The sequence below is a fragment of the Nerophis lumbriciformis genome, linkage group LG39, assembly GCF_033978685.3.
Source record: "Nerophis lumbriciformis linkage group LG39, RoL_Nlum_v2.1, whole genome shotgun sequence".
Lineage (NCBI taxonomy): Eukaryota > Metazoa > Chordata > Actinopteri > Syngnathiformes > Syngnathidae > Nerophis > Nerophis lumbriciformis.
The window spans coordinates 16,589,563-16,616,442 of record NC_084586.2 but is presented as its reverse complement, the minus strand read 5'-3'; the positions used below and the strand labels follow the sequence as shown (position 1 = coordinate 16,616,442).

Here is a 26,880-nt window from a genome sequence, read left to right as displayed (position 1 = left end):
TTATTTATTTTTATTTTTTATTACCTTTTTTTTAAATTTAATTTTATTTTTATTGTTATTTTTTTAATGCACTGTAGCACTTTGAGGTTGTTTACTCTTTGTAAAGTGCTTTTTATAAATAAAATCTATTATTATTATTAGAGTATAGTACCATTTTTGATTCATTAGTACCGTGATACTATACTAGTGTCATGACTTGGTCTTGGGTGTTTGCTTTTCCGGGATGCAACGGAAAGTTGGCACGGGCGAGACGGGAATGAAGGTACATGATTTATTTAATGTATCAAAAAAAAAGTGCAAACGAAAAGCGCGCACAGTGGCGGAGAATAAACTATGAAACCAAAAAGACTATAGCAAAAAAGTACAAACGAAAAACACGCACAATGGCGGAGAACAAACTATGAAACCAAAAAGACTATAAACATGGAACAAAAACTTACTTGGCTGGGACAAAAATAGTTGCATGAAGAATGGACATGGAAAGAAGTATCAGGCATGGACAGAGCATAAATGTGGTGAGGTCGTCAGAAAGACAAACTGAAAAACACTGAACTTAAATACTACAGACATGATTAACGAATCATGGCAATCCCACCAACACGTCTTCCTATGAGGAAGCAGTGCCTGGGGAGTCTGTGGTGGGCTGTCCTATTTCTGGGGCTGAGGTTGCTGAGGTAGTTAAAAAGCTCCTCGGTGGCAAGGCCCCGGGGGTAGATGAGATCCGCCCGGAGTTCCTTAAGGCTCTGGATGCTGTGGGGCTGTCTTGGTTGACAAGACTCTGCAGCATCGCGTGGACATCGGGGGCGGTACCACTGGATTGGCAGACCGGGGTGGTGGTTCCTCTCTTTAAGAAGGGGAACCGGAGGGTGTGTTCTAACTATCGTGGGATCACACTCCTCAGCCTTCCCGGTAAGGTCTATTCAGGTGTACTGGAGAGGAGGCTACGCCGGATAGTCGAACCTCGGATTCAGGAGGAACAGTGTGGTTTTCGTCCTGGTCGTGGAACTGTGGACCAGCTCTATACTCTCGGCAGGGTCCTTGAGGGTGCATGGGAGTTTGCCCAACCAGTCTACATGTGCTTTGTGGACTTGGAGAAGGCATTCGACCGTGTCCCTCGGGAAGTCCTGTGGGGAGTGCTCAGAGAGTACGGGGTATCGGACTGTCTGATTGTGGCAGTCCGCTCCCTGTATGATCAGTGCCAGAGCTTGGTCCGCATTGCCGGTAGTAAGTCGGACACGTTTCCAGTGAGGGTTGGACTCCGCCAAGGCTGCCCTTTGTCACCGATTCTGTTCATAACTTTTATGGACAGAATTTCTAGGCGCAGTCAAGGCGTTGAGGGGATCTTGTTTGGTGGCTGCAGGATTAGGTCTCTGCTTTTTGCAGATGATGTGGTCCTGATGGCTTCATCTGTCCAGGATCTTCAGCTCTCACTGGATCGGTTCGCAGCCGAGTGTGAAACGACTGGGATGAGAATCAGCACCTCCAAGTCCGAGTCCACGGTTCTCGCCCGGAAAAGGGTGGAGTGCCATCTCCGGGTTGGGGAGGAGATCTTGCCCCAAGTGGAGGAGTTCAAGTACCTCGGAGTCTTGTTCACGAGTGAGGGAAGAGTGGATCGTGAGATCGACAGGCGGATCGGTGCGGCGTCTTCAGTAATGCGGACGCTGTATCGATCCGTCGTGGTGAAGAAGGAGCTGAGCCGGAAGGCAAAGCTCTCAATTTACCGGTCGATCTACGTTCCCATCCTCACCTATGGTCATGAGCTTTGGGTTATGACCGAAAGGACAAGATCACGGGTACAAGCGGCCGAAATGAGTTTCCTCCGCCGAGTGGCGGGGCTCTCCCTTAGAGATAGGGTGAGAAGCTCTGTCATTCGGGGGGAGCTCAAAGTAAAGCCGCTGCTCCTCCACATCGAGAGGAGCCAGATGAGGTGGTTCGGGCATCTGGTCAGGATGCCACCCGAACGCCTCCCTAGGGAGGTGTTTAGGGCACGTCCGACCGGTAGGAGGCCGCGGGGAAGACCCAGGACACGTTGGGAAGACTATGTCTCCCGGCTGGCCTGGGAACGCCTCGGGGTCCCACAGGAAGAGCTGGACGAAGTGGCTGGGGAGAGGGAAGTCTGGGCTTCCCTGCTTAGGCTGCTGCCCCCGCGACCCGACCTCGGATAAGCGGAAGAAGATGGATGGATGGATGGATGGATGATTAACGAAAACAGGTGCGTGACGTGACAGGTGAAAACTAATGGGTTGCTATGGTGACAATCAAGAGTGCACAATGAGTCTAAACGTGGAACAGGTGAAACTAATGAGTAATCATGCAAACAAGACAAGGGAGTGAAAAGCCAGAAACTAAACAAAACATGACTTAAAACAAAACATGATTACACAGACATGACACATACCAGTTCTAGCGATTTGGTTGTTCTAATTTTTGTTTTTATTTATTTTTTTATTATCTTTTTTATTTTTATTTTTATTTTTGTATTGTTGTTTTTTTATACACTGTAGCACTTTGAGGTTGTTTACTCATTGTAAAGTGTTTTTTTTACAAATAAAATCTATTATTATTATTATTATTATTAGAGTATAGTACCATTTTTGATTAATTAGTACCGTGATACTATACTAGTACCGGTATACCGTACAACCCTAGTTGAGGCGCAACGTTTTTTTTTATCCCCGTCTTCGCGAAATGTTTGGAGAAAATGTGGAGCAAATAGCACATGAAATGTCTTCCTGGGAAACAGCGTAGGAGTCCCGTACGATCAGCGCCACGTTTGTTTACCCTGCGAGCTCAGGGGAGGTTTACCACAAAGACCTCTTGATTTGGCTCGCCCTAGTTAGGGCCCGCATGGCCCATTGCATGGGACATAAGGGCCTATTGAATTTGTAAGGTTTTATTCTTTATTCTTTATTCTTCCGCCGCCACATTAAACTGTAATTTGACCCACTTAACATGCTTCAAAACTCACCATATTTGACCCACACATCAGGACCTGCGAAAATTGCCTTTTTTAAAAAAAAACCGAACCACAAAACTCAAAATTGCGCTCTAGCGCCCCCTAGGAAAAAAAAAACTAGACTGCCTTTAACTCCCACTAGGAAGGTCGGAGAGACATGAAACAAAAACCTTTATGTAGGTCTGACTTAGACCTACATTTCATAATAGTACATTCTTTGGCTAAAATCAACAGGAAGTTGGCAATTCCCCCTTCAAGACAAAAAAGTACTAAAAACAGTCACTTTTGCCTCTTTGAGCTGTAATTTGACCCCCTTAACATGCTTCAAAACTCACCAAACTGAACGCACACATCAGGACTGGCAAAAAGTGTGATCTAATAAAAAACCTAACCCCAAATCTCAAAATTGTGCTCTAGCGCAATTTTTTAATAAAACGCACAAAAAACTGCTCCTCGGATGAAAAAACTGACAAAACTGCCTGTAACTCCCACTGGAAAGGTCGGAGAGACATGAAACAAAAACCTCTATGTAGGTCTTACTTAGGCCTACATTTCATAAATTGACAACCCCCAGCAAAAATCAACAGGAAGTTTGCTATTCCCCCTTCAAAACAAAATTTTTGTAAAAAACGGTCACCTTTCTTCAAAATCTATCTCCTCTGAGCAGGCCCGGCCCTAACCAATCTGGCGCCCTAGGCAAGATTTTAGATGGCGCCCCCCCACATCGGCAGTGAACTGTATATACTCACAAGAAACCAAATAGCTTTGTCTTTGACCTTTTTTTTTACTTAAAGAAAGCAAATTAACAATCAGAATAGTTAACAAGATAAAAAAAAATATGAATAAATAAATGAATGCAAAAAATAAAAAATGAATATATGAAATACAATATTTTTTACATACATATTGCTTAATTAACATTAATGATGTGCACTTTAACAACTAGGCTTACAACTATACCTAATGGGTGGAAAAGTGACTATTACCTGCAGGGCAAACATTAGCTAACCAGAAGGCAATAACAATGTAAACAAAAAACACCTGCTTAAAAGATCTAATACAAATGTCCCTGAGGAATGTAAGGTGGGAGTACTGTAATTACCTAACGTTACATTATTATTTTCCATAACAATTTAGCCCCCTCCACAATATTAACCCGACGTTAAAACAGAACTAGCTATTTATTGATTAGCAATTGCCGAATCATGTAACATTAGCTTAATGCTAAAAAGCCAGGTTACTATCACATTCTGTAACAGACAAATAATTTCATGTAGGCTAACGTTACCTACCTGCTACCTCTGTCTTTTTCTCGTTTCTCCTCCTCTTCTTTTCTCTTTTTTCTTCCCTGGGCACCTGACAGTTTTGGCCGTTTTGACATCTTGTGTTGATTTTTTGATGTGGTGACGTCCAAAAAGAGTCTTGATACGGGAAGGGAGGGGGCACACCGGGAGGGGGGGGGGGGGGGGTTGTAATGTTGTTGTAACAAATAATATTTCTATTAAATAGGCTTTACTTTGCATTTTAATTAACGTGGGATTATTTTTTGTATTTAGAAATAATAGTACCAACTTTTTTTTTTTTTCTCCAACATTTGTGGCCCTTAGCATTTGCCTATACGGCCTATGCCACAGGCCGGCCCTGCCTCTGAGCGCGTTTGTCGTTTCGGCTTCAAACTAACACAGGAGAGAGATTAAACCCTTGTGTATAAAATAACAGAACAGCGTTTTAATACCTGCTCCGGTTTTGATTTTATGACCCTTCAAAGACCCGCTGCGCTGATGCTGCTGCGCTGCTGTTTTTTTAAGATGGCTGCTTAAAAGCAGGAAGCACCAGCGTGCCCACACAATGCAGACAAGGTAGGTACACTAGACAAAAGTATTGGGACACTTAGGCCGAAAACTGGACAAAAGTATTGGGACACTTAGGCCGAAAACTGGACAAAAGTATTGGGACACTTAGGCCGAAAACTGGACAAAAGTATTGGGACACTTAGGCCGAAAACTGGACAAAAGTATTGGGACACTTGGGACTACAACTTGACAAAAGTATTGGGACACTTAGGACTACAACTTGCCAAAAGTATTGGGACACTTAGGCCGAAAACTGGACAAAAGTATTGGGACACTTGGGACTACAACTTGACAAAAGTATTGGGACACTTAGGACTACAACTTGCCAAAAGTATTGGGACACTTGGGACTAAAACTGGACAAAAGTATTGGGACACTTGGGACTACAACTTGACAAAAGTATTGGGACACTTAGGACTACAACTTGCTAAAAGTATTGGGACACTTAGGCCGAAAACTGGACAAAAGTATTGGGACACTTGGGACTACAACTTGACAAAAGTATTGGGACACTTAGGACTACAACTTGCCAAAAGTATTGGGACACTTAGGCCGAAAACTGGACAAAAGTATTGGGACACTTAGGCCGAAAACTGGACAAAGGTATTGGGACACTTAGGCCGAAAACTGGACAAAAGTATTGGGACACTTGGGACTACAACTTGACAAAAGTATTGGGACACTTAGGACTACAACTTGCCAAAAGTATTGGGACACTTGGGACTAAAACTGGACAAAAGTATTGGGACACTTGGGACTACAACTTGACAAAAGTATTGGGACACTTAGGCCGAAAACTGGACAAAAGTATTGGGACACTTGGGACTACAACTTGACAAAAGTATTGGGACACTTAGGACTACAACTTGCCAAAAGTATTGGGACACTTAGGCCGAAAACTAGACAAAAGTATTGGGACACTTGGGACTACAACTTGACAAAAGTATTGGGACACTTAGGACTACAACTTGCCAAAAGTATTGGGACACTTAGGCCGAAAACTGGACAAAAGTATTGGGACACTTGGGACTACAACTTGACAAAAGTATTGGGACACTTAGGACTACAACTTGCCAAAAGTATTGGGACACTTGGGCCGAAAACTGGACAAAAGTATTGGGACACTTGGGACTACAACTTGACAAAAGTATTGGGACACTTAGGACTACAACTTGCCAAAAGTATTGGGACACTTGGGACTAAAACTGGACAAAAGTATTGGGACACTTGGGACTACAACTTGACAAAAGTATTGGGACACTTAGGACTACAACTTGCCAAAAGTATTGGGACACTTAGGCCGAAAACTGGACAAAAGTATTGGGACACTTGGGACTACAACTTGACAAAAGTATTGGGACACTTCGGACTACAACTTGCCAAAAGTATTGGGACACTTGGGCCGAAAACTGGACAAAAGTATTGGGACACTTGGGACTACAACTTGACAAAAGTATTGGGACACTTGGGACTACAACTTGCCAAAAGTATTGGGACACTTGGGACTAAAACTGGACAAAAGTATTGGGACACTTGGGACTACAACTTGACAAAAGTATTGGGACACTTAGGACTACAACTTGCCAAAAGTATTGGGACACTTGGGACTAAAACTGGACAAAAGTATTGGGACACTTGGGACTACAACTTGACAAAAGTATTGGGACACTTAGGCCAAAAACTGGACAAAAGTATTGGGACACTTGGGACTACAACTTGACAAAAGTATTGGGACACTTAGGACTACAACTTGCCAAAAGTATTGGGACACTTAGGCCGAAAACTGGACAAAAGTATTGGGACACTTGGGACTACAACTTGACAAAAGTATTGGGACACTTAGGACTACAACTTGCCAAAAGTATTGGGACACTTAGGCCGAAAACTGGACAAAAGTATTGGGACACTTGGGACTACAACTTGACAAAAGTATTGGGACACTTAGGTCGAAAACTGGACAAAAGTATTGGGACACTTAGGCCGAAAACTGGACAAAAGTATTGGGACACTTAGGCCGAAAACTGGACAAAAGTATTGGGGCACTTAGGCCGAAAACTGGACAAAAGTATTGGGACACTTAGGCCGAAAACTGGACAAAAGTATTGGGACACTTGGGACTACAACTTGACAAAAGTATTGGGACACTTAGGACTACAACTTGCCAAAAGTATTGGGACACTTAGGCCGAAAACTGGACAAAAGTATTGGGACACTTGGGACTACAACTTGACAAAAGTATTGGGACACTTAGGACTACAACTTGCCAAAAGTATTGGGACACTTGGGACTAAAACTGGACAAAAGTATTGGGACACTTGGGACTACAACTTGACAAAAGTATTGGGACACTTAGGCCGAAAACTGGACAAAAGTATTGGGACACTTGGGACTACAACTTGACAAAAGTATTGGGACACTTAGGACTACAACTTGCCAAAAGTATTGGGACACTTAGGCCGAAAACTGGACAAAAGTATTGGGACACTTGGGACTACAACTTGACAAAAGTATTGGGACACTTAGGACTACAACTTGACAAAAGTATTGGGACACTTAGGCCGAAAACTGGACAAAAGTATTGGGACACTTGGGACTACAACTTGACAAAAGTATTGGGACACTTAGGACTACAACTTGCCAAAAGTATTGGGACACTTGGGACTAAAACTGGACAAAAGTATTGGGACACTTGGGACTACAACTTGACAAAAGTATTGGGACACTTAGGCCGAAAACTGGACAAAAGTATTGGGACACTTAGGCCGAAAACTGGACAAAAGTATTGGGACACTTAGGCCGAAAACTGGACAAAAGTATTGGGACACTTGGGACTACAACTTGACAAAAGTATTGGGACACTTAGGACTACAACTTGCCAAAAGTATTGGGACACTTAGGCCGAAAACTGGACAAAAGTATTGGGACACTTGGGACTAAAACTGGACAAAAGTATTGGGACACTTAGGACTAGCACCTGCCAAATACACGGGCCCGACCAACGCTGCTTGCAGCTTTAATTTTTGTTGTTGTTGTTGTTATGACGTCATAATTCCTCAATATCTATAGTGCACCCCTGAAAAAATATTAAACATGGGACTTTCACGTCAAGAAATGGACAGCAATGGAATGAATGGGACAAAATTCCCGAAAGATTGGAAGTTGTTGGAGGTGCAAAGTGGGGACCACCTCCATGCTTTTGTCCACATAGTGGAAGTCCCACAAAAAAAACAACTTGTCAATCGTCCTCAGAGACGCCATAATTGGACGTGACGTTCTTTAGCCGGGGAATCTCATGCTCGCCCGTTTCCCGGAGGGAGCGGATGGCAAACATGCGTCTATAGACTCTTAAGGAGTCCACTTCTTCAGAGGGACAAAGAGTCCAGTGTGCCTCGGTTCCTTCCTCTGCGACTCAGCAACCATTTTCAGAGGAAACAAAATGAGGGGGGGAAAAAAGGAGCAAAAAAAAAAAAAAAAGAAGAAGGAACAATTCCCTGCTTCTGATTGGCAGTGGGAGAGCTGCTAATGAAGAATGGAGGCCTCGCTGGCCTCGCTGGCCTTTGGACCGCTTTTGAGGACTTGCTTTGTAGGATCCGACCTTGATTGGCCACAGTCTGGAAGATATGCTGATCGTGTGTTGATGAACACTTGTCTCTTTTAGGACTCTGTAACGGGACTTTTAGAGAGTATCACAGCTCCATCCAATATGGTTTTTTTTCAGGGCTGATACCGATACCGATTATTAGTAGTCAAGGAGGCCAATAACCGATATTTGGTGCTGATATTCATTTGCAGTGAAGGCTATTTAAACATGAATAATATACACCACGTGGACTTGGAGAAGGCTTTCGACCGTGTGAAGTCCTGTGGGGAGTTCTCAGAGAGTATGGGGTAACGGACTGTCTGATTGTGGCGGTCCGCTCCCTGTATGATCAGTGTCAGAGCTTGGTCCGCATCGCCGGCAGTAAGTCGGACACGTTTCCAGTGAGGGTTGGACTCCTTTGTCACCCATTCTGTTCATAACTTTTATGGACAGAATTTCTAGGCGCAGTCAAGGCGTTGAGGGGATCTGGTTTGGTGGCTGCAGGATTAGGTCTCTGCTTTTTGCAGATGATGTGGTCCTGATGGCTTCATCTGGCCGGGATCTTCAGCTCTCACTGGATCGGTTCGCAGCCGTTTGTGAAGCGACTGGGATGAGAATCAGCACCTCCAAGTCCGAGTCCATTGTTCTCGCCCGGAAAAGGGTGGAGTGCCATCTCCGGGTTGGGGAGGAGATCTTGCCCCAAGTGGAGGAGTTCAAGTACCTCGGAGTCTTGTTCACGAGTGAGGGAAGAGTGGATGGTGAGATCGACAGGCGGATCGGTGCGGCGTCTTCAGTAATGCGGACGCTGTATCGATCCGTTGTGGTGAAGAAGGAGTTGAGCCGGAAGGCAAAGCTCTCAATTTACTGGTCGATCTACGTTCCCATCCTCACCTATGGTCATGAGCTTTGGGTTATGATTGAAAGGACAAGATCACGGGTACAAGCGGCCCAAATGAGTTCTCCTTTAGAGATAGGGTGAGAAGCTCTGTCATCCGGGAGGAGCTCAAAGTAAAGCCGCTGCTCCTCCACATGGAGAGGAGCCAGATGAGGTGGTTCGGGCATCTGGTCAGGATGCCACCCGAACGACTCCCTCGGGAGGTGTTTAGGGAACGTCCGACCGGTAGGAGGCCACGGGGAAGACCCAGGACACGTTGGGAAGTCTATGTCTCCCGGCTGGCCTGTGAATGCCTCGGGATCCCCCGGGAGGAGCTGGACAAAGTGGCTGGTTTGGTGGCTGCAGGATTAGGTCTCTGCTTTTTGCAGATGATGTGGTCCTGATGGCTTCATCTGGCCGGGATCTTCAGCTCTCACTGGATCGGTTCGCAGCCGAGTGTGAAGCGACTGGGATGAGAATCAGCACCTCCAAGTTCGAGTCCATTGTTCTCGCCCGGAAAAGGGTGGAATGCCATCTCCGGGTTGAGGAGGAGATCTTGCCCCAAGTGGAGGAGTTCAAGTACCTCGGAGTCTTGTTCACGAGTGAGGGAAGAGTGGATCGTGAGATCGACAGGCGGATCGGTGCGGCGTCTTCAGTAATGCGGACGCTGTATCGATCCGTTGTGGTGAAAAAGGAGCTGAGCCGGAAGGCAAAGCTCTCAATTTACCGGTAGATCTACATTCCCATCCTCACCTATGGTCATGAGCTTTGGGTTATGACCGAAAGGACAAGATCAAATGAGTTTCCTCCGCCGGGTGGCGGGGCTCTCCCTTAGAGATAGGGTGAGAAGCTCTGTCATCCGGAAGGAGCTCAAAGTAAAGCCACTGCTCCTCCACATGGAGAGGAGCCAGATGAGGTGGTTCGGGCATCTGGTCAGGATGCCACCCGAACGCCTCCCTAGGGAGGTGTTTAGGGCACGTCCGACTGGCAGGAGGCCACGGGGAAGACCCAGGACACGTTTGGAAGACTATGTCTCCCGGCTGGCCTGGGAACGCCTCGGGTTTCTCCCGGGAGGAGCTGGACAAAGTGGCTGGGGAGAGGGAAGTCCGGGCTTCCCTGCTTAGGCTGCTCCCCCGTGACCCGACCTCGGAAAAGCGGAAGAAGATGGATGGATGGATGGATGGAATAACATACACCAGTTAACAGCTGGACAAGGCTTTAAGTTGTTTTTTTAACATTATTTTAGGCAAATGTTGTGGTTAATTTACCACTAAACAACTTTATTACGTGTGTCTAAGACACAGGTGTCAAACATGAGGCGCGGCGAGTCTGCCTCAGGGGTTCGGCGGAGCCTCCGCCGCGGAGGTCAGGACACACCCGACTCATCGTGTAAATAAAAACTTCTCCCTATCGGCGTATTATGGATACCCCCAAACAATGTTCCCTCTAATTTTCCATATGCGTGGACCTACTCAGTGGCCTAGTGGTTAGAGTATCCGCCCTGAGATGGGTAGGTTGTGAGTTCAAACCCCGGACGAGTCATACCAAAGACTATAAAAATGGGACCCATTACCTCCCTGCTTGGCACTCAGCATCAAGGGTTGAATCACCAAAAATGATTCCCGGGCGCGGCCACTGCTGCTGCCCACTGCTCCCCTCACTTCCCAGGGGGTGAACAAGGGTGATGGTTCAAATGCATAGGACAAATTTCACCACATCTAGTGTGTGACAATCATTGGTACTTTAACTTAGATGTGCACACTGTGGCCACACCAGCAGCACACCTGTCCCAAACCTGACTAAATACCAAGTTAAATGTTTTATTACTATAATCAAATGACAGCAGTAGTTTCCATGGTATTATTTTCTAAAATAAGTGTTTTGGCCCACTTACAATGACAGTAACACAACATATTGTTTTTCATGTCCTGCTTTGGAAATGATTTGTACCCCTTTCCAATATCGCATTTAGTTCCCACTAAAACATTCACATGTTGCACAATGAGATGTAAACATGGAATCATGTGTAAATTCCTGTAACTTTCTGTTTGTAAAATATATCTTTATTAGTATTTCTGTAATATAATAACACCATTTCATGATTACCGGTAATATTTATAAATTAAGATTAAATTAAGAAATTGTATTTTTTATTTTTCACTAAAGAAGGGTTCAGTGAATGCGCATATGAAACTGGTGGGGTTCAGTACCTCCAACAAGGTTAAGAACCACTGCCCTAAAGTTACAGCGGATGTTTTGTAGAAGGGATCTTATAGCATACTTGCCAACCCTCCCGGATTTTCCGGGAGACTCCCGAAATTCAGCGCCTCTCCCGAAAACCTCCCGGGACAAATTTTCTCCCGAAATTCAGGCGGAGCTGGAAGCCACGCCCCCTCCAGCTCCATGCGGACCTGAGTGACGTCAGGTGCGCAACACCACGTAAATCGTTGGCCAACCAAAAAGTAACCCCAGTACGCTATAGCCAACATTCACCAGGAGATGGCAACAGACAAACATAGATCACTATTACATTCCTCCCCTTTTATAAATGTATAGAAGTTACTCAAAATAAATAAACAACCCAACCAAAAAATGCAGCAGCTCGATTAAAAAACTGTACTTAAGCCACAGTCTTTTCTTTTTTTTTTAGTACTGAACTCTTAACCCTCATTTGTAAAAAAAAATAACATGCTTATTATACAAACAGTATTTGTACACCTTTAACACAGACTTTTATACTGTCTTCAGAGATTCAGTTTTTTTGGTGGTACTCGAAACCTTTCTGGGTACCTGCGAAAGGGTGTTCAGCATGGTTAGAAAAATAGTGACAGAGAATAGAACAAGGATGGACAATTCAACCCTTAACTCAACAATGAGTAGATGAGTGTTATGTGTGTGTATATGTGTCATGTCTGTGTAATCATGTTTTGTGTTAAGTCATGTTTTTGTTTAGTTATAGGACTCTTTAGTTTCTGTCTTTTCACTCCCTTGTCTTGTTTCCATGATTACCCCATTAGTTTCACCTGTTCCACGTTTGGACTCATTGTGCACTCTTGTTTGTCACCATAGCAACCATTAGTTTTCACCTGTCACGTCACGCACCTGTTTCACGTTTTGAGTCACGCACCTGCTTTCACTAATCATGTCCATAGTATTTAAGTTCATTCATTTTCTGTTGTTCGTCCTGACGACCTCACACCACATTTATACTCTGTCCATTTTTTCATGTCCATGTTCACGCTGCTCCTTTTTTTGTCCATGACAAGTAAGTTTTCTTTATTCAAGCCATAGTTTGCAAGTTTTGTTTAATTGTTCATAGTTTATTCTCCGCCACTGTGCGCACCTTTTGTTTGATCTTTTTTTTTGTATTTATAGTTAATAAATAAATCATGTACCTTCATTCCCGTCTCGCCCGTGCCAACTTTCCGTTGCATCCTGGAAAAGCACACACAACCGGACCAAGTCTTGACAATATGTGTAAATAAATGAACACTGAAATTCAAGTATGTCTTTTATATATATATATATATATATATATATATATATATATAATAAAAAACATATATATATAGCTAGAATTCACTGAAAGTCAAGTATTTCTTATATATATATATATATATATATATATATATATATATATATATATATATATATATATATATATATATATATATATATATATATATATATATATATATATATATATATATATATATATATGTATGTGTGGGAAAAAAAATCACAAGACTACTTCATCTCTACAGGCCTGTTTCATGAGGGGGTTCCCTCAATCATCAGGAGATTTTAATGGGAGCATTCACATACCATGGTTTATATAGGGCACAGAGTGGGTGGGTACAGGCTGGTGTAGGGGCGTGGTGATTGGCTCATGTGTTACCTAGGAGGTGTTTCCGTCTGTGGCGGCATGCTGATACAATTTCGCTGCGCTTGTTGAGGGATGACAGGTCTGGACGGTATATAATAAACAGTTTCTCTTTCAAGCATAGGTTGCATCTTTTATTACCACTATTGTAAGGTGTGCTGGATGCAAGAATTTTCCATGTTATTGAATATTCAACATTATTGTCTTTGAGGTCCCAAATGTGTTTGCTGAGTTCTGTGGTATTCCGCAGGTTTTGGTTCCTGAAAGAAGCCTTGTGATTGTTCCATCTGGTTTTAAACTCTCCCTCGGTTAATCCTACATATGTGTCGGATGTGTTAATGTCCTTGTGTGTTACCTTAGATTGGTAAACAACTGATGTTTGTAAGCACCCCCCGTTGAGAGGGCAATCAGGTTTCTTGCGGCAGTTGCAGCCTTTGTTGGTTTTGGGGTCGCTCTGTCCGGGGGCCGACGGCTCATTTGCAATTGTTTTGTTGTGGTTTGAGATAATTTGTCGTATATTGTTCATACAGCTGTAGCTCAATTTAATGTTGTTCTTGTTGAATACTTTTCTTAGGGTGTTGCCTTTGGGAAAGTGTTTGTCAATCATGTGATTTTTTTCCCACACATACATATATTGCGCTCTACTACGGTATCGAGCACTATTTTTTGGATAACCTTATTAAGACATATGTATATATATATATATATATATATATATATATATATATATATATATATATATATATATATATATATATATATATATATATATGAAATACTTGACTTGGTGAATTCTAGCTGTAAATATACTCCTCCCCTCTTAGCCCCGCCCCCAACCACGCCCCCGCCCCACCCCGACCACGCCCCCCAACCCCCACCTCCCGAAATTGGAGGTCTCAAGGTTGGCAAGTATGCCTTATAGTCAAGAAATACGGTAGTTGCAAAAAGGCAAAAGACGTTTAGCTTGATGTTTTTCAACCGTCCTTGCTCAAAATGTACACACATATGCATGCCAGTCCCCAGAAGGTGCGAACCAAATCGGCGATTCCGCCTGCACACACCCTAAAGTTACGGCGGATGTTTTGTAGAAGGGATCTGTTGTGGCGTTGAATAACAGCGCCACCATGTGGTGTGTTAGTCAGGAAAAGAATAGCGCTTTGACGGATGCTCGCCCTTCTGTGTGCCAGACTTCAGGTGTGGAGGAGTTTCCTTACACAAACAAATAGAAGTGGGAACGTCTCCATTACTTTGGCGGGACAAAACTCATCAAGTACAACAAACGGAGGATTTGTGAGCATAAATCTTCTCTGTTAGCGTCTGGCTTGCCTCATTTTATTTTGGCCGGTCGACACGTTGAATACAAAGCCAACTAATCACTTCCTCCCCGAGCTGCCCGACAACAATACAACAGTACTCTCCATTAAGTACCCACAGCTTCAACGGGAGCATTTATTACCCTTTTTAATGATCAACTAGCGGGGGATGCGTCGGCGAATGCGAATTTCCCTGTAAACAAGATCTCTCTCTCTCTCCCTCCCTTGGGCAAAGCGCGCTATAATTAAACCCACAGAAACGTTTGTGCCCATTCTGTGGAGTAAATGAAGTTCATCTGCAGCAGTTTGCATCCCTCTCGGGAATGTTTTATTAGCAAGCTCCAACAGGTAAATAGCGGTCGCGTTGCTGAGGCATGACTCAAGCATGCCTCAACCCAAAACCTGGGTTGCCAGGTTTTGGTTTATTTACAAAAAAACAGTGAAGTTGGCAAAGTGGTGACCCTCGCCCCGTCCTTGTTTGTGAATGACTGAGCGTTTCATGGAAGCTGCTTTTATACCCAATCATGGCACCCACCTGTTCCCAATTAGCCTGTTCACCTGTGGGATGTTCCACATAAGTGTTTGATCAAATCAAATCAAATCAACTTTATTTATAAAGCACATTTAAAATTTATTTTCTTTTTTTTTTTTTCCTTTCCTTTTCTTTAGTTTATTTGGAACATGAACACACTTACATCATAATACATCACACAATTTCATATCATTTCATTTTACATCATGCCCGAAAAGGAGTAGGAAGAAGCAAAGCTTATTTAATCCTACCCCTTTCCCACTTCAAGCGTTTACAAATATATAGAATCATTTACTGACCTTTTTATATAAGAAAATAACATCTATGAATTAGTATACAACAGTTTTGTAATACGTAATTAATTAATTAATTCAGTCATTATTAACATACTGAGATACTTTCAACCTTATTTTCAATAAGGTTGAAAGTATTTCTCATAATTCTTCTTTTTTGTACTCTGCAAGCACTATTATTTTGAACAACCTCTTAAACTGGATCATATCAGTACAATTTTTAACTTCTTTACTTAATCCATTCCATAATTTAATTCCACATACTGATATGCTAAAAGTTCTAAGTGTTGTTCGTGCATATAAATGTTTTAAATTATTTTTTCCTCTATGGTTATATTTCTCCTCTTTAGTTGAGAAGAATTGTTGTACATTCTTTGGTAGCAGGTTATAGTTTGCTTTGTACGTCATTTTAGCTGTTTGCAATTTTACCAAATAACCAAACTTTAATATTTCTGACTTCATAAATAAAGGGTTTGTGTGTTCTCTATATCCAACATTATGTATTATTCTAACGGATCTTTTTTGTAACACGGTTAGCGAATGTAGCGCACATTTGTAGTTATTTCCCCATATTTCTGCACAATAACTCAGATATGGTAACACTAGCGAGCAGTGCACATAAGTGTTTGATCAAATCAAATCAAATCAACTTTATTTATAAAACACATTTAAAATTCACCACAGGGATAGCCATTCCCCAACTTTCTCAGTCTTTTTTGCCACTTGTGCCAGCTTTTTTTTTAAACATGTTGCAGGCATCAAATTCCAAATGAGCTAATATTTGCAAAAAATAACAACGTTTTCCAGTTGGAACATGAAATATCTTGTCTTTGCAGTCTATTCAATTGAATACAAGTTGAAAAGGATTTGCAAATAATTGTATTCTCTTTTTATTTACCATTTACACAACGTGACAACTTCACTGGTTTTGGGGTTTTTAACTGGCGGCCCGGGTTCAGTTCAAAACTTGGGAGACAAACATTTTTCAGCAAAGTACTAAAAACATTAGAGTGCTCCTGTGTAAGAACTTGGACCACTATAAACACATTAGATCCTTGCATTGACAGTTTAACCTTCAAACTTGTGATTTTTGGCAGTTACAATTTTTTTTTTTTACCTAATATGATTTATGTACCATTTTTTTCGGACTATAAGGCGCACTTAAAATACTTTCATTTTCTCAAAACTCGACAGTGCGCCTTATAACCCGGTGCGGAATAATTTTGGTTGTGCTTATCGACATCAAAGCTATAGTGTGACCAGTAGATGGCAGTCAGACATAAGAGATTTGTGTAGACTGCAATATGATGTCAGTCACACATAAGAGATACGTGTAGACTGCAGTATGACTCAAGTAAACAACACCAAAATGATATATGTTCCATTAAAAGTATAGAATATATATGTTTTAATATGACTTTGGTAAGCTATGAAGCCACACCGCTTGATGGATTGTGCTGTGCTTCAACATACGAGTATTAGTATGGTGTGTGTATAAGGTGTTGCGTCTGACCAGCCTTTCCTCCCAGGGAATTAAAGTCACTGGTCAATCCCAAGTTCTTTCAGATGACATATATGCAGAGTAAGAAGGACCATCAAGACAGAATAGGAATATTATCAAGTTTTACCAAAGCTTTAGGAGACCAGCCCACATCAATACAGTCACACCGTCATCTCGGGATGGTCCTTCTTACTCTGCGTATATGTCATCTGAAAATTTGCGCGTGTCCGCCTTTGTAGCTTCTTCTTTTTCTCTATCTTCTTGTTATGTGACATTCATCCTCCGCTGTTGCCATTTCTAATATAAAGTAGTGTAAAGTTCTTACTTATATCTGTCAGTAAACTCGCCATGAAAGTGCTAAAACATACCGGTGTAGTGAGTTTACATTATTCACTCAACTTTAGTTATCGGAGAGTTCCGGTCGGACGTTTTTTTCACAGGACACATTTCCGGCGTTGTTGTTGTTGCACTAGTGAGCCACGGATGAGGAGATGCTGCTCCGTTATTGATTGAAGTAAAGACTGAATGTCATTAAAACAGTTATCTCCATCTTTTGACACTTCTTCCACACCCGTCCTTGCACGCTACACCGCTACATTTTTGCGTTGAAAAAATCCGGAAGCACACCACATGCAGAAATCCTTAAAAAAGGAAACTCTGTTGACAGTATAACCAACCATGCATTAATAAAGCTCTTGTCTCAAAGTAGGTGTGCTGTCACCACCTGTCACATCACGCCCTGACTTATTTTGAGTTCTTTGGTGTTTTCCTGTGTGTAGTGTTTTACTTCTTGTCTTGCGCTCCTATTTTGGTGGCTTTTTCTCTTTTTTTTGGTATTTTCCTATAGCAGTTTCATGCATACTTGCCAACCCTCCCGGATTTTCCGGGAGACTCCCGAAATTCAGCGCCTCTACCGAAAACCTCCCGGGACAAATTTTCTCCCGAAAATCTCCCGAAATTCAGGCGGAGCTGGAGGCCACGCCCCCTCCAGCTCCATGCGGACCTGAGTGACGTGTTGACAGCCTGTTCACACGTCCGCTTTCTCACCATATAAACAGCTAATAATCGAGGGCGAGTTCTTGGTTTCTTATGTGGGTTTATTGTTAGGCAGTTTCATTAACGTCCTCCCAGCGCGGTAACAACCCACAACAACAGCAGTCACGTTTTCGTCTGCCGTAAAGCAGTTCGTCTGCCGTAAACAGCGATGTTGTGACACTTTTAAACAGGACAATACTGCCATCTACTGTACATGCATATGTGACCCACCCATAATGTGTCACATTTTTGTGTTGATTTATTTAGTTTATTTTGTGGTTTGAATTCGTTTTTGGAGCTGTCATTACACATTTATCAGTATTCACATTGGTCAGTAGGGGGCAGTAGGGCGTTTCTTCCCAATTGAATGCGATCACCTGCAGACCGGAAGTGTCTTGTCATTCTGATGAGCGCGACCAGTCTGTGAACAATTGAAACGTCCTGTGTGCTTTTTTCCTCCTGTATAACAGGTTAGTTTTGGTGAATCAACTCACTGAATAATATCCATGTGATCTTTATAAGTTTAAGTACACATTCTGGTGGTGGAGCCTAACTCTAAAGTGTTTGTGAGTTGTAGTTTGTATTTGTGAATGAATCCAGTGCACAGCTGCAGTAATCAATACAAAAAGGAGCCGTGAGTGCGCAATGTTTATATAGGAACTTCTGATCCTAATTCAGACTCCCAAATTAGAGCTCCCGTTTTCTTATTGATTTTATAATGTATATTTGTATAATGTGTGTGTTCTGAAATAGTGACAGAGAATAGAACAAGGATGGACAATTCAACCCTTAACTCAACAATGAGTAGATGAGTGTTATGTGTGTGTATATGTGTAAATAAATGAACACTGAAATTCAAGTATTTCTTTTATTTATTTATATATATATACATATATATATATATATATATATATATATATATATATATATATATATATATATATATATATATATATATATATATATATATATATATATGTAATAAAATATATATATATATATATATATATATACCGTATTTTCCGCACCATAAGGCGCCCTGGGTTATAAGCCGCGCCTTCAATGAACGGCATATTTCAAAACTTTGTCCACCTATAAGACGCCCCGTGTTATAAGCCGCATCTAACTGCGCTAAAGGAATGTCAAAAAAACAGTCAGATAGGTCAGTCAAACTTTAATAATATATTAAAAACCAGCGTGATGTGGGCGCGCACGGAGTCGTATATCAACATGGACGGAGCTGCGTGAAAAAAGCCACCCTTCGCGTAAACTTACCTTAACCACTCGCTCATCTTTTCTTCATCCATCCCTTCGAGTTAGCTTTTATGATGACGCCGGCTGGAAAGGTCTCTTTTGGCAAGGTCTTCCTTTTTTATCACCATGGGTGGAAGTTTCTGGCCATTAGCATGGCAAGCTAGAACCACAGTGAAGGATGACTTCTCATTCCCTGTGGTGCGAATATTCACCGTACGTGCTCCCGTTGTATCCACAGTGCGGTTCACAGGAATATCAAAAGTCAGTGGAACCTCGTCCATGTTGATAATGTTCTCTGGCCGGATCTTTTTTTCAGCTATCTTGTTTTTACAATATGCACGGAAAGTAGCCAGCTTTTCTTGAAAGTCTTTAGGCAGTTGCTGTGAAATAGTCCGTGTGCGGATGGAGAGATTGCGTCTTTTCATGAACCGGATCCCTGTCGCTTAGTAGGAGCCATTTTGTGGTCTTTACAGATGTAAACACACAAAGGAACTGAAACGTAATATCCGCGCGCTTCTTCTTCTTCTACGCGGGCGGGTGGTTGCTTACAGTAGAAGAAGAAGCGCTTCCTGTTCTATGGGGGCGGGTGCTTACCTTGGCGGTTGCTTGCGTAGAAGAAGAAGCACTTCCTCTTCTACGGGGAAAAAAGATGGCGGCTGTTTACCGTAGTTGCGAGACCGAAACTTTATGAAAATGAATCTTAATATTAATCCATATATAAAGCGCACCGGGTTATAAGGCGCACTGTCAGCTTTTGAGAAAATTTGTGGTTTTTAGGTGCGCCTTATAGTGCGGAAAATACGGTAGCTAGAATTCACTGAAAGTCAAGTATTTCTTATATATATATATATCTTAACCACGCCCCCAACCACGCCCCCCACCCCACTCCCGACCACGCCCCCCACCTCCCGAAATCGGAGGTCTCAAGGTTGGCAAGTATGGTTTCATGTCTTCCTTTGAGCATCTACTTTGTTTTAGCAATCAAGAATATTTCAGTTGTTTTAATCCTTCTTTGTGGGGACATTGTCGATTGTCACGTCATGTACGGAATGTACATTGTGGACGCCGTCTTTGCTCCACAGTAAGTTTTTGCTGTCGTCCAGCATTCTGTTTTTGTTTACTTTGTAGCCAGTTCAGTTTTAGTTTCGTTCTGCATAGCCTTCCCTAAGCTTCAATGCCTTTTCTTAGGGGCACTCACCTTTTGTTTATTTTTGGTTTAAGACACCTTTTTACCTGCACACTGCCTCCCGCTGTTCCCAACATCTACAAAGCAATTAACTACTGATATGGAAGAGTATTACACGGTTACTCTGCCGAGCTCTAGACAGCACCGACACTCAACAACAGACTAGAATTACTGGTTTGTAAACAATATTTTCAACCCAAATAGGTGAAATCACCTTATCATGTCTTTCTCACTCGTGAGCTGCAGGTGACCACCACCATGGGCAGCATGAAGAGCGGCCTGCACCAGCACCTGGCCAGGCTGGACGAGATCTTCGCCACGCGCGGCGACTACGTGCAGACCCTGCAGTTCATGCAGCAGATGGCCGACAACGTCATCAAGCAGCTGGTGGGTCTGCCAGACTGGGCGGAGGCCGACGTGGACCTGGCCTCCGTCGCCAACCTCACGGCGAGCGTGGAGTACTACAGGTGAGGAACAGGAGATGTCAGGGGAGATGTTCTTGTTCGAAGAATGAAAAAGCACGAGCGAGAACAATGGGTATATGCACACACACACACATACATACACACACACACAAACCCACGCCTTCACCACAGCTTCATTCCCCTTAGGGGCGATGGACGGCTGACTAGCGCTTATACATCAGCAGCCGGCCTCCGTAGCCCCCACTTCCTACCCTCTGTTGCAAGTTTTGTTGATTCTATGTAACTTGTTTATGTGTGCTATGGCTACGAGGTTGTTTCCTTGGCCTCAGTCTGGAACCTGTTGCATCTGACCAGCTCTTCCTCCCAGGGAATCTAAGTTACTGGTCAATCCCAAGTTCTTTCGATGACATATATGCTGAGTAAGAAGGACCATTGAGACAGAATTGGAATATTATCAAGTTTTACTGAAATTTCAGGAGAACCACCTAGACCAGGGGTCGGCAACCTTTACCAGTCAAAGAGCCATTTTGACCAGTTTCACAAATTAAAGATAACAATGGGAGCCACAAAAAAAATTTTTATTTAAAATGAAATAACACTGCATAAGAAATATCTTTTTTGCTTTGTGCTATGTATAAACCAGGGGTCTCAGACACGCTGCCCATACCTTAATATGGAATTTGATGGCTGGTGCGGCACGCGGGTTTAGTATGAATGGCGCTTGACACCACACAGGTTACACTGACGGTGGCGGTATAAAAAAAAAAAACTTTAACACTGTTACAAATATGCGCCACACTGTGAACCCACACCAAACAAGAATGACAAACACATTTCGGGAGAACATCTGCACCGTAACACAACATAAACACAACAGGACAAATACCCAGAATCCCATGCAGCCCTAACTCTTCCGGGCTACATTATACACCCCCGCTACCAAACCCCGCCCACCTCAACCGACGTACAGAAAGGGGGGGGGGAGGGTTGATGTGTGAGGGAGCAGGGCTGTGGTGGTGGCGGGGTTTGGTGGTAGCGGGGGTGTATAATGTAGCCCAAGAGTCAGGGCTGCATGGGATTCTGGGTATTTCTTCTGTTGTGTTTATGTTGTGTTAAGGTGCAGATGTTCTCCCGAAACGTGTTTGTCATTCTTGTTTGGTTTTGGTTCAAAGTGTGGCGCATTATTAGTAAGAGTGTTAAAGTTGTTTTATATGGTCACCGTCAGTGTAACCTGTGTGGCTGTTGACCAAGTATGCCTTGCTGTCACGTACGTCTGCAAGCAGAAGATGCATACTGCATAACAAGGGGTTGGGCTGGCACGCTGTTAATTCAGATTGTAGAGGGCGCCAAATGCTGTACCATCATGGCATGCCCTTATTATAACAGTAAGGTTGAAAATCGGAGAATTGTAATCCCGGGAGTTTCTGCGAGAGGCACTGAAATCCGGAAGTCTCCCGGGAAAATCGGGGGGATCGGCAAGTAAGCTGCTGGGCCGCATCAGAGTGATCAAAGAGCCGCATGCGGCTCCGGAGCCGCGGGTTGCCGACCCCTGGTCTAGACCAATACATTCATACCGGCTTCCTAAGTTGTTCTTACATTCAAACGGAAAAGCCAACTCCCTGCACACAAAGAAAGTCCCCCCTCTCCCGTTCGCAACACTGATAAGAAAAGACGGGGGGGTTGTATTCACATTCCGATGGTTTATATACTAAACAGACATCTGAGGACAAAGAGAAACTGGTATAATATACAAAGGAAAAGTACTAGCTGATCCAAACATGGCTATGAATTGAGAAAGAACTCTTAAACATATATGCATTCTCCACAAACCCCTGCCTGGAGTCCAGCCTTTGACTGAATATTTTTTTTACTCAAAGGGGACAAAGCGCACAACAGCGCCTCTGGAGGCTCACGCGGAGAACTGCCGCTAATTAGCATTTAAAGCTACAGACACACAAAATTGCAGCGTTAAAGTTGGATTTTGCCGAAAAAATAGTATAGTTATGAGAGTGTTTGATTAATTTAGCACAATTATTGTTACCTCAGCCAGGAAGTTATTTTATTTTTACTGTTTGTTTGTCTGATAGTTAGTTAGTTATTTAGTTAGTTGGCAAAATAACTCAAAAAGTTACGGACAGATTTTAATGGAACTTTCAGGAAATATCCAAAATGGGATAAGTAGCACGTGATTAGAATTTGAGCCTAATCTGTATCATCTTTGGGCACCACACGATTCGATTAAAAAACGATTCTCAAAATGATTCTCGATTCAAAATCAATGTTTTTTTAATAACATTGGATGCCAGTTCTATGATTAACGACATTCCTTCATAAAATTGATAAACAGCTCTGATACATTGATATATTACTTAAAAGAAAACTGGTTTTGTTTAATAAAATTATAAAAAAAATGTAAAAAAATATATATATTTTTTTAATCGATTAAGAATCGTTACAAATAAGAATCACGATTAATCTGGAATTCAAGTTTTATTTTTGACACTCCTAACTCCTACTGCGTTACTTTAAGTTCACACCATGACCTTCAACTTCTTTGTGTGTGTGCTCGCGGCCTTGCCTCCATCCACAGAAACAAAGACAGTGTATGACTGACAAGAGTGTTCGCTTTGGTTTTTTCCCATTCCGCTATAAATAACTGAAAAAGTTATAGGTAGATTTTTATGAAACTTTCAGGAAATGTCTCAAATGGTATAAAGAACAAGTGATTAGATTTTGGGGGTGATCCGGATCCTTGTCTGGATTCAGGACTGGTTTTGGGGCCTGGCGGATGTCTGTGCTCTCTGAAAGCTTGTTATTTCTCATTTTAGCTCATTGCTGTTGCAATCAATCTTAGAATATAAATGTACTCTTGCTGGTCTGTGTGTGTGTGTGTGTGTGTGTGTGTGTGTGTGTGTGTGTGTGTGTGTGTGTGTGTGTGTGTGTGTGTGTGTGTGTGTGTGTGTGTGTGTGTGTGTGTGTGTGTGTGTGTGTGTGTGTGTTTCATGTATTTCTACCCTTCCCAACACGGAAAACCATTGCATCTAATAGAGAATGTCTCATTTGCACCCCTGGTGGTGAAATCTATCAAAATTAGGCTCGTCCCAAAAAGGAGGGATTTTTCAAATTTTTTGTGTCAGTTTTAAAAGTGCTTCCCCTCTGGTCAACATATGAAATAACAAGTGTGTGTAAATATTTGAAGTGCTCCCCCTCTGGCCAACATATTTAATAACAAGTGTGTGTAAGAAATTAAAATGTGACCCCTTTGGCCAAAATTAATACAAAAAAAAAAAAATGTATATAGAGACATACTGTAATAACTCGAGTAAATAATGAAGATTAAAAACCAATTACAAAAAAAACGGTCTTTCTTTCACAATGTGTCGACTTCTTTCTTATAAAATTGGGAACAATTTCTCATATTCTTTCTGTTTCTGTAATATTGCAATATTTTCTCGTAAAAATTTTTAATGTAAAATTATAAATTTTTTAATGTAAAATTATTACTTTTTAATGCAAAATGGTGACATTTGTCATGTAAAATTCAGACTTTTTTTTCACAATATTGACAATGTTTTTGTTGTCCTCGTAAAATAGTGACATTTTTTGAGTAAAATTGTGACTTTTGTCATAATTTTGCCGGGTAAAATTCCGATTATTATTATAATGTTGCCCAAATGTTAAAGTGTTCTTATAAAATAGTGACTTTTGTCGAGTAAAAATTGTTTCTTGTAAAATTGGGACTGTTAAGGGATTTCAACTTTTACCATAGTATTGCACAAATGTTCAGTATTTCTTGTGAAATTTTGACCTTTTTCTTGTGAAATTCCAACTCATTTTTCACAACAAGCTTTTTTTATATTTGCATAGTATGTATATATTATTAATGTTGTAAATACACATCTTTATATATCTAGAAAGGCTGGTCCTAAAGAGGTAGGCATTATTCAGAGGTCTCAAGAAGGCCAAAAATACCAGAAAGTGTGTGTGTGCGTGTGCGTGTGTGTGTGTGTGCGCGTGTGTGTGTGTGTGTGTGTGTGTGTGTGTGTGTGTGTGTGTGTGTGTGTGTGTGTTCTTGTATTTTTACTCTTCTTGAGACATCAACAAGGAAAAGTAGCTTCCATATGAGGAAAAACCAACAACAACAAAAAAGTCCAAAAATTAACTAAAAGCTTACCTTTTTATATTTTGCATAGTTTGTATATATTATTGATGTTGTAAATAAAAATCTTTGTATATCTAGAAAGGGTGGTCCTAAAGAGGTAGGCATTTTTTTCAGAGGTTCCAAGAAGGCCAAAAATACAAGAAACTGTGTGTGCGTGTGTGTGTGTGTGTGTGTGTGTGTGTGTGTGTGTGTGTGTTCTTGTATTTCTGCCCTTCTTGGGACATCAACAAGGAAACGTAGCTTCCATATAAGGAAAAACCAACGACAAACAAAAAATTCAAAAAATTAACTAAAAGCTTACCTTTTTTTATATTTGCATAATTTGTATATATTATTAATGTTGTAAATACAAATATGTATATATCTAGAAAGGGTGGTCCTAAAGAGGTAGGCATTTTTTTCCAGAGGTACCAAGAAGTCGAAAAATACAAGAAAGTGTGTGTGTGTGTGTGTGTGTGTGTGTGTGTGTGTGTGTGTGTGTGTGTGTGTGTGTGTGTGTGTGTGTGTGTGTGTGTGTGTTCTTGTATTTCTACCCTTCTTGGGACATCAACAAGGAAAAGTAGCTTCCATATAAGGAAAAAACAACTACAATCAAAAAATTAACTAAAAGCTTACCTTTTTTATATTTGCATAGTATGTATATATTATTAATGTTGTAAATACACATCTTTATATATCTCGAAAGGCTGGTCCTAAAGAGGTACCGTATTTTCCGCACTATAAGGCGCACCGGATTATTAGCCGCACCTTCAATGAATGGCATATTTCATAACTTTGTCCACCAATAAGCCGCCCCGGACTATAAGCCGCGCCTACGCTGCGCTAAAGGGAATGTCAAAAAAACAGTCAGATAGGTCAGTCAAACTTTAATAATATATTAAAAACCAGCGTTCTAACAACTCTGTTCACTCCCAAAATGTACGCAAATGTGCAATCACAAACATAGTAAAATTCAAAATAGTGCAGAGCAATAGCAACATAATGTTGCTCGAACGTTAATGTCACAACACACAAAATAAACATAGCGCTCACTTTCTGAAGTTATTCTTCATTCGTAAATCCTTCGTCTTCGGTGTCCGAAGTGAAAAGTTGGGCAAATTTACGATCCACTGGCAGATGTTGGCGTCGTCTGGCGCTGCCTCCTCGTCTTAGTGAAGGTGTGTTCGCCTTCTGTCTTCCATTGTTCCCACGCAGTTAGCAGTCTAGCTTCGAATGCCCTGTTGACACCAATATCTAGCGGCTGGAGGTCTTTTGTCAATCCACCCGGAATGACGGCGAGTATTGAATTAAGCGCGTAAGCGTGTCTCTCAATGTGCTGTTATGAGCTAGCAAATATAACAACTACACTACCCAGCATGCAACGATAGTTACGAGCATGCGCGGTAGCCCTGAGAAGCGTTGTTGTATGCTGGCAGTTAGAATGTGGTTATGAGCACGCTGTGAGTAAACGTTGAGAACTCAGTTAACACGCCTCGTCTGCATTATTTATAATTAGACAGACAACACACTTAATAGGAGCCATTTTGGGGTCTTTACATAAACACACAAATGGAAATGAAACGTCACATATCCCAGCATGCACCGCGCGCTTCTTCTACGGGGAAAAAAGATGGCGGCTGTTTACCGTAGTTGCGAGACCTAAACTTTATGAAAATGAATCTTAATATTTATCCATATATAAAGCGCACCGGGTTATAAGGCGCACTGTCAGCTTTTGAGAAAATTTGTGGTTTTTAGGTGCGCCTTATAGTGCGGAAAATACGGTAGGCTTTTTTTCCCCAGAGGTCCCAAGAAAGCCAAAAATACAAGAAAGTGTGTATGTGTGTGTGTGTGTGTGTGTGTGTGTGTGTGTGTGTGTTCTTGTATTTCTACCCTTCTTGGGACATCAACAAGGACAAGTAGCTTCCATATAAGGAAAAACCAACGACAAACAAAAAATTCAAAAAATTAACTAAAAGCTTACCTTTTTTATATTTGCATAGTTTATATATATTATTAATGTAAATACAAATATTTATATATCTAGAAAGGGT

General features: G+C 41.8%; 1 protein-coding gene across 5 annotated transcripts in view; it reads left to right on the top strand.

Annotated features, from left to right (window-relative positions):
- ttyh2 (tweety family member 2) overlaps positions 1 to 26,880 on the top strand; it is a 225,484-nt gene that overhangs the window by 135,497 nt on the left and 63,107 nt on the right. For 3 of the 5 annotated variants that reach the window (XM_061931874.1, XM_061931873.1, XM_061931871.1), the window contains exon 4: positions 20,501 to 20,727. In XM_061931874.1, coding sequence (XP_061787858.1) covers positions 20,501 to 20,727 — 227 coding nt within the window. The remainder of the gene's footprint in view (positions 1 to 20,500; positions 20,728 to 26,880) is intronic. The other 2 variants (XM_061931875.1, XM_061931872.1) reach the window with 1 other exon arrangement.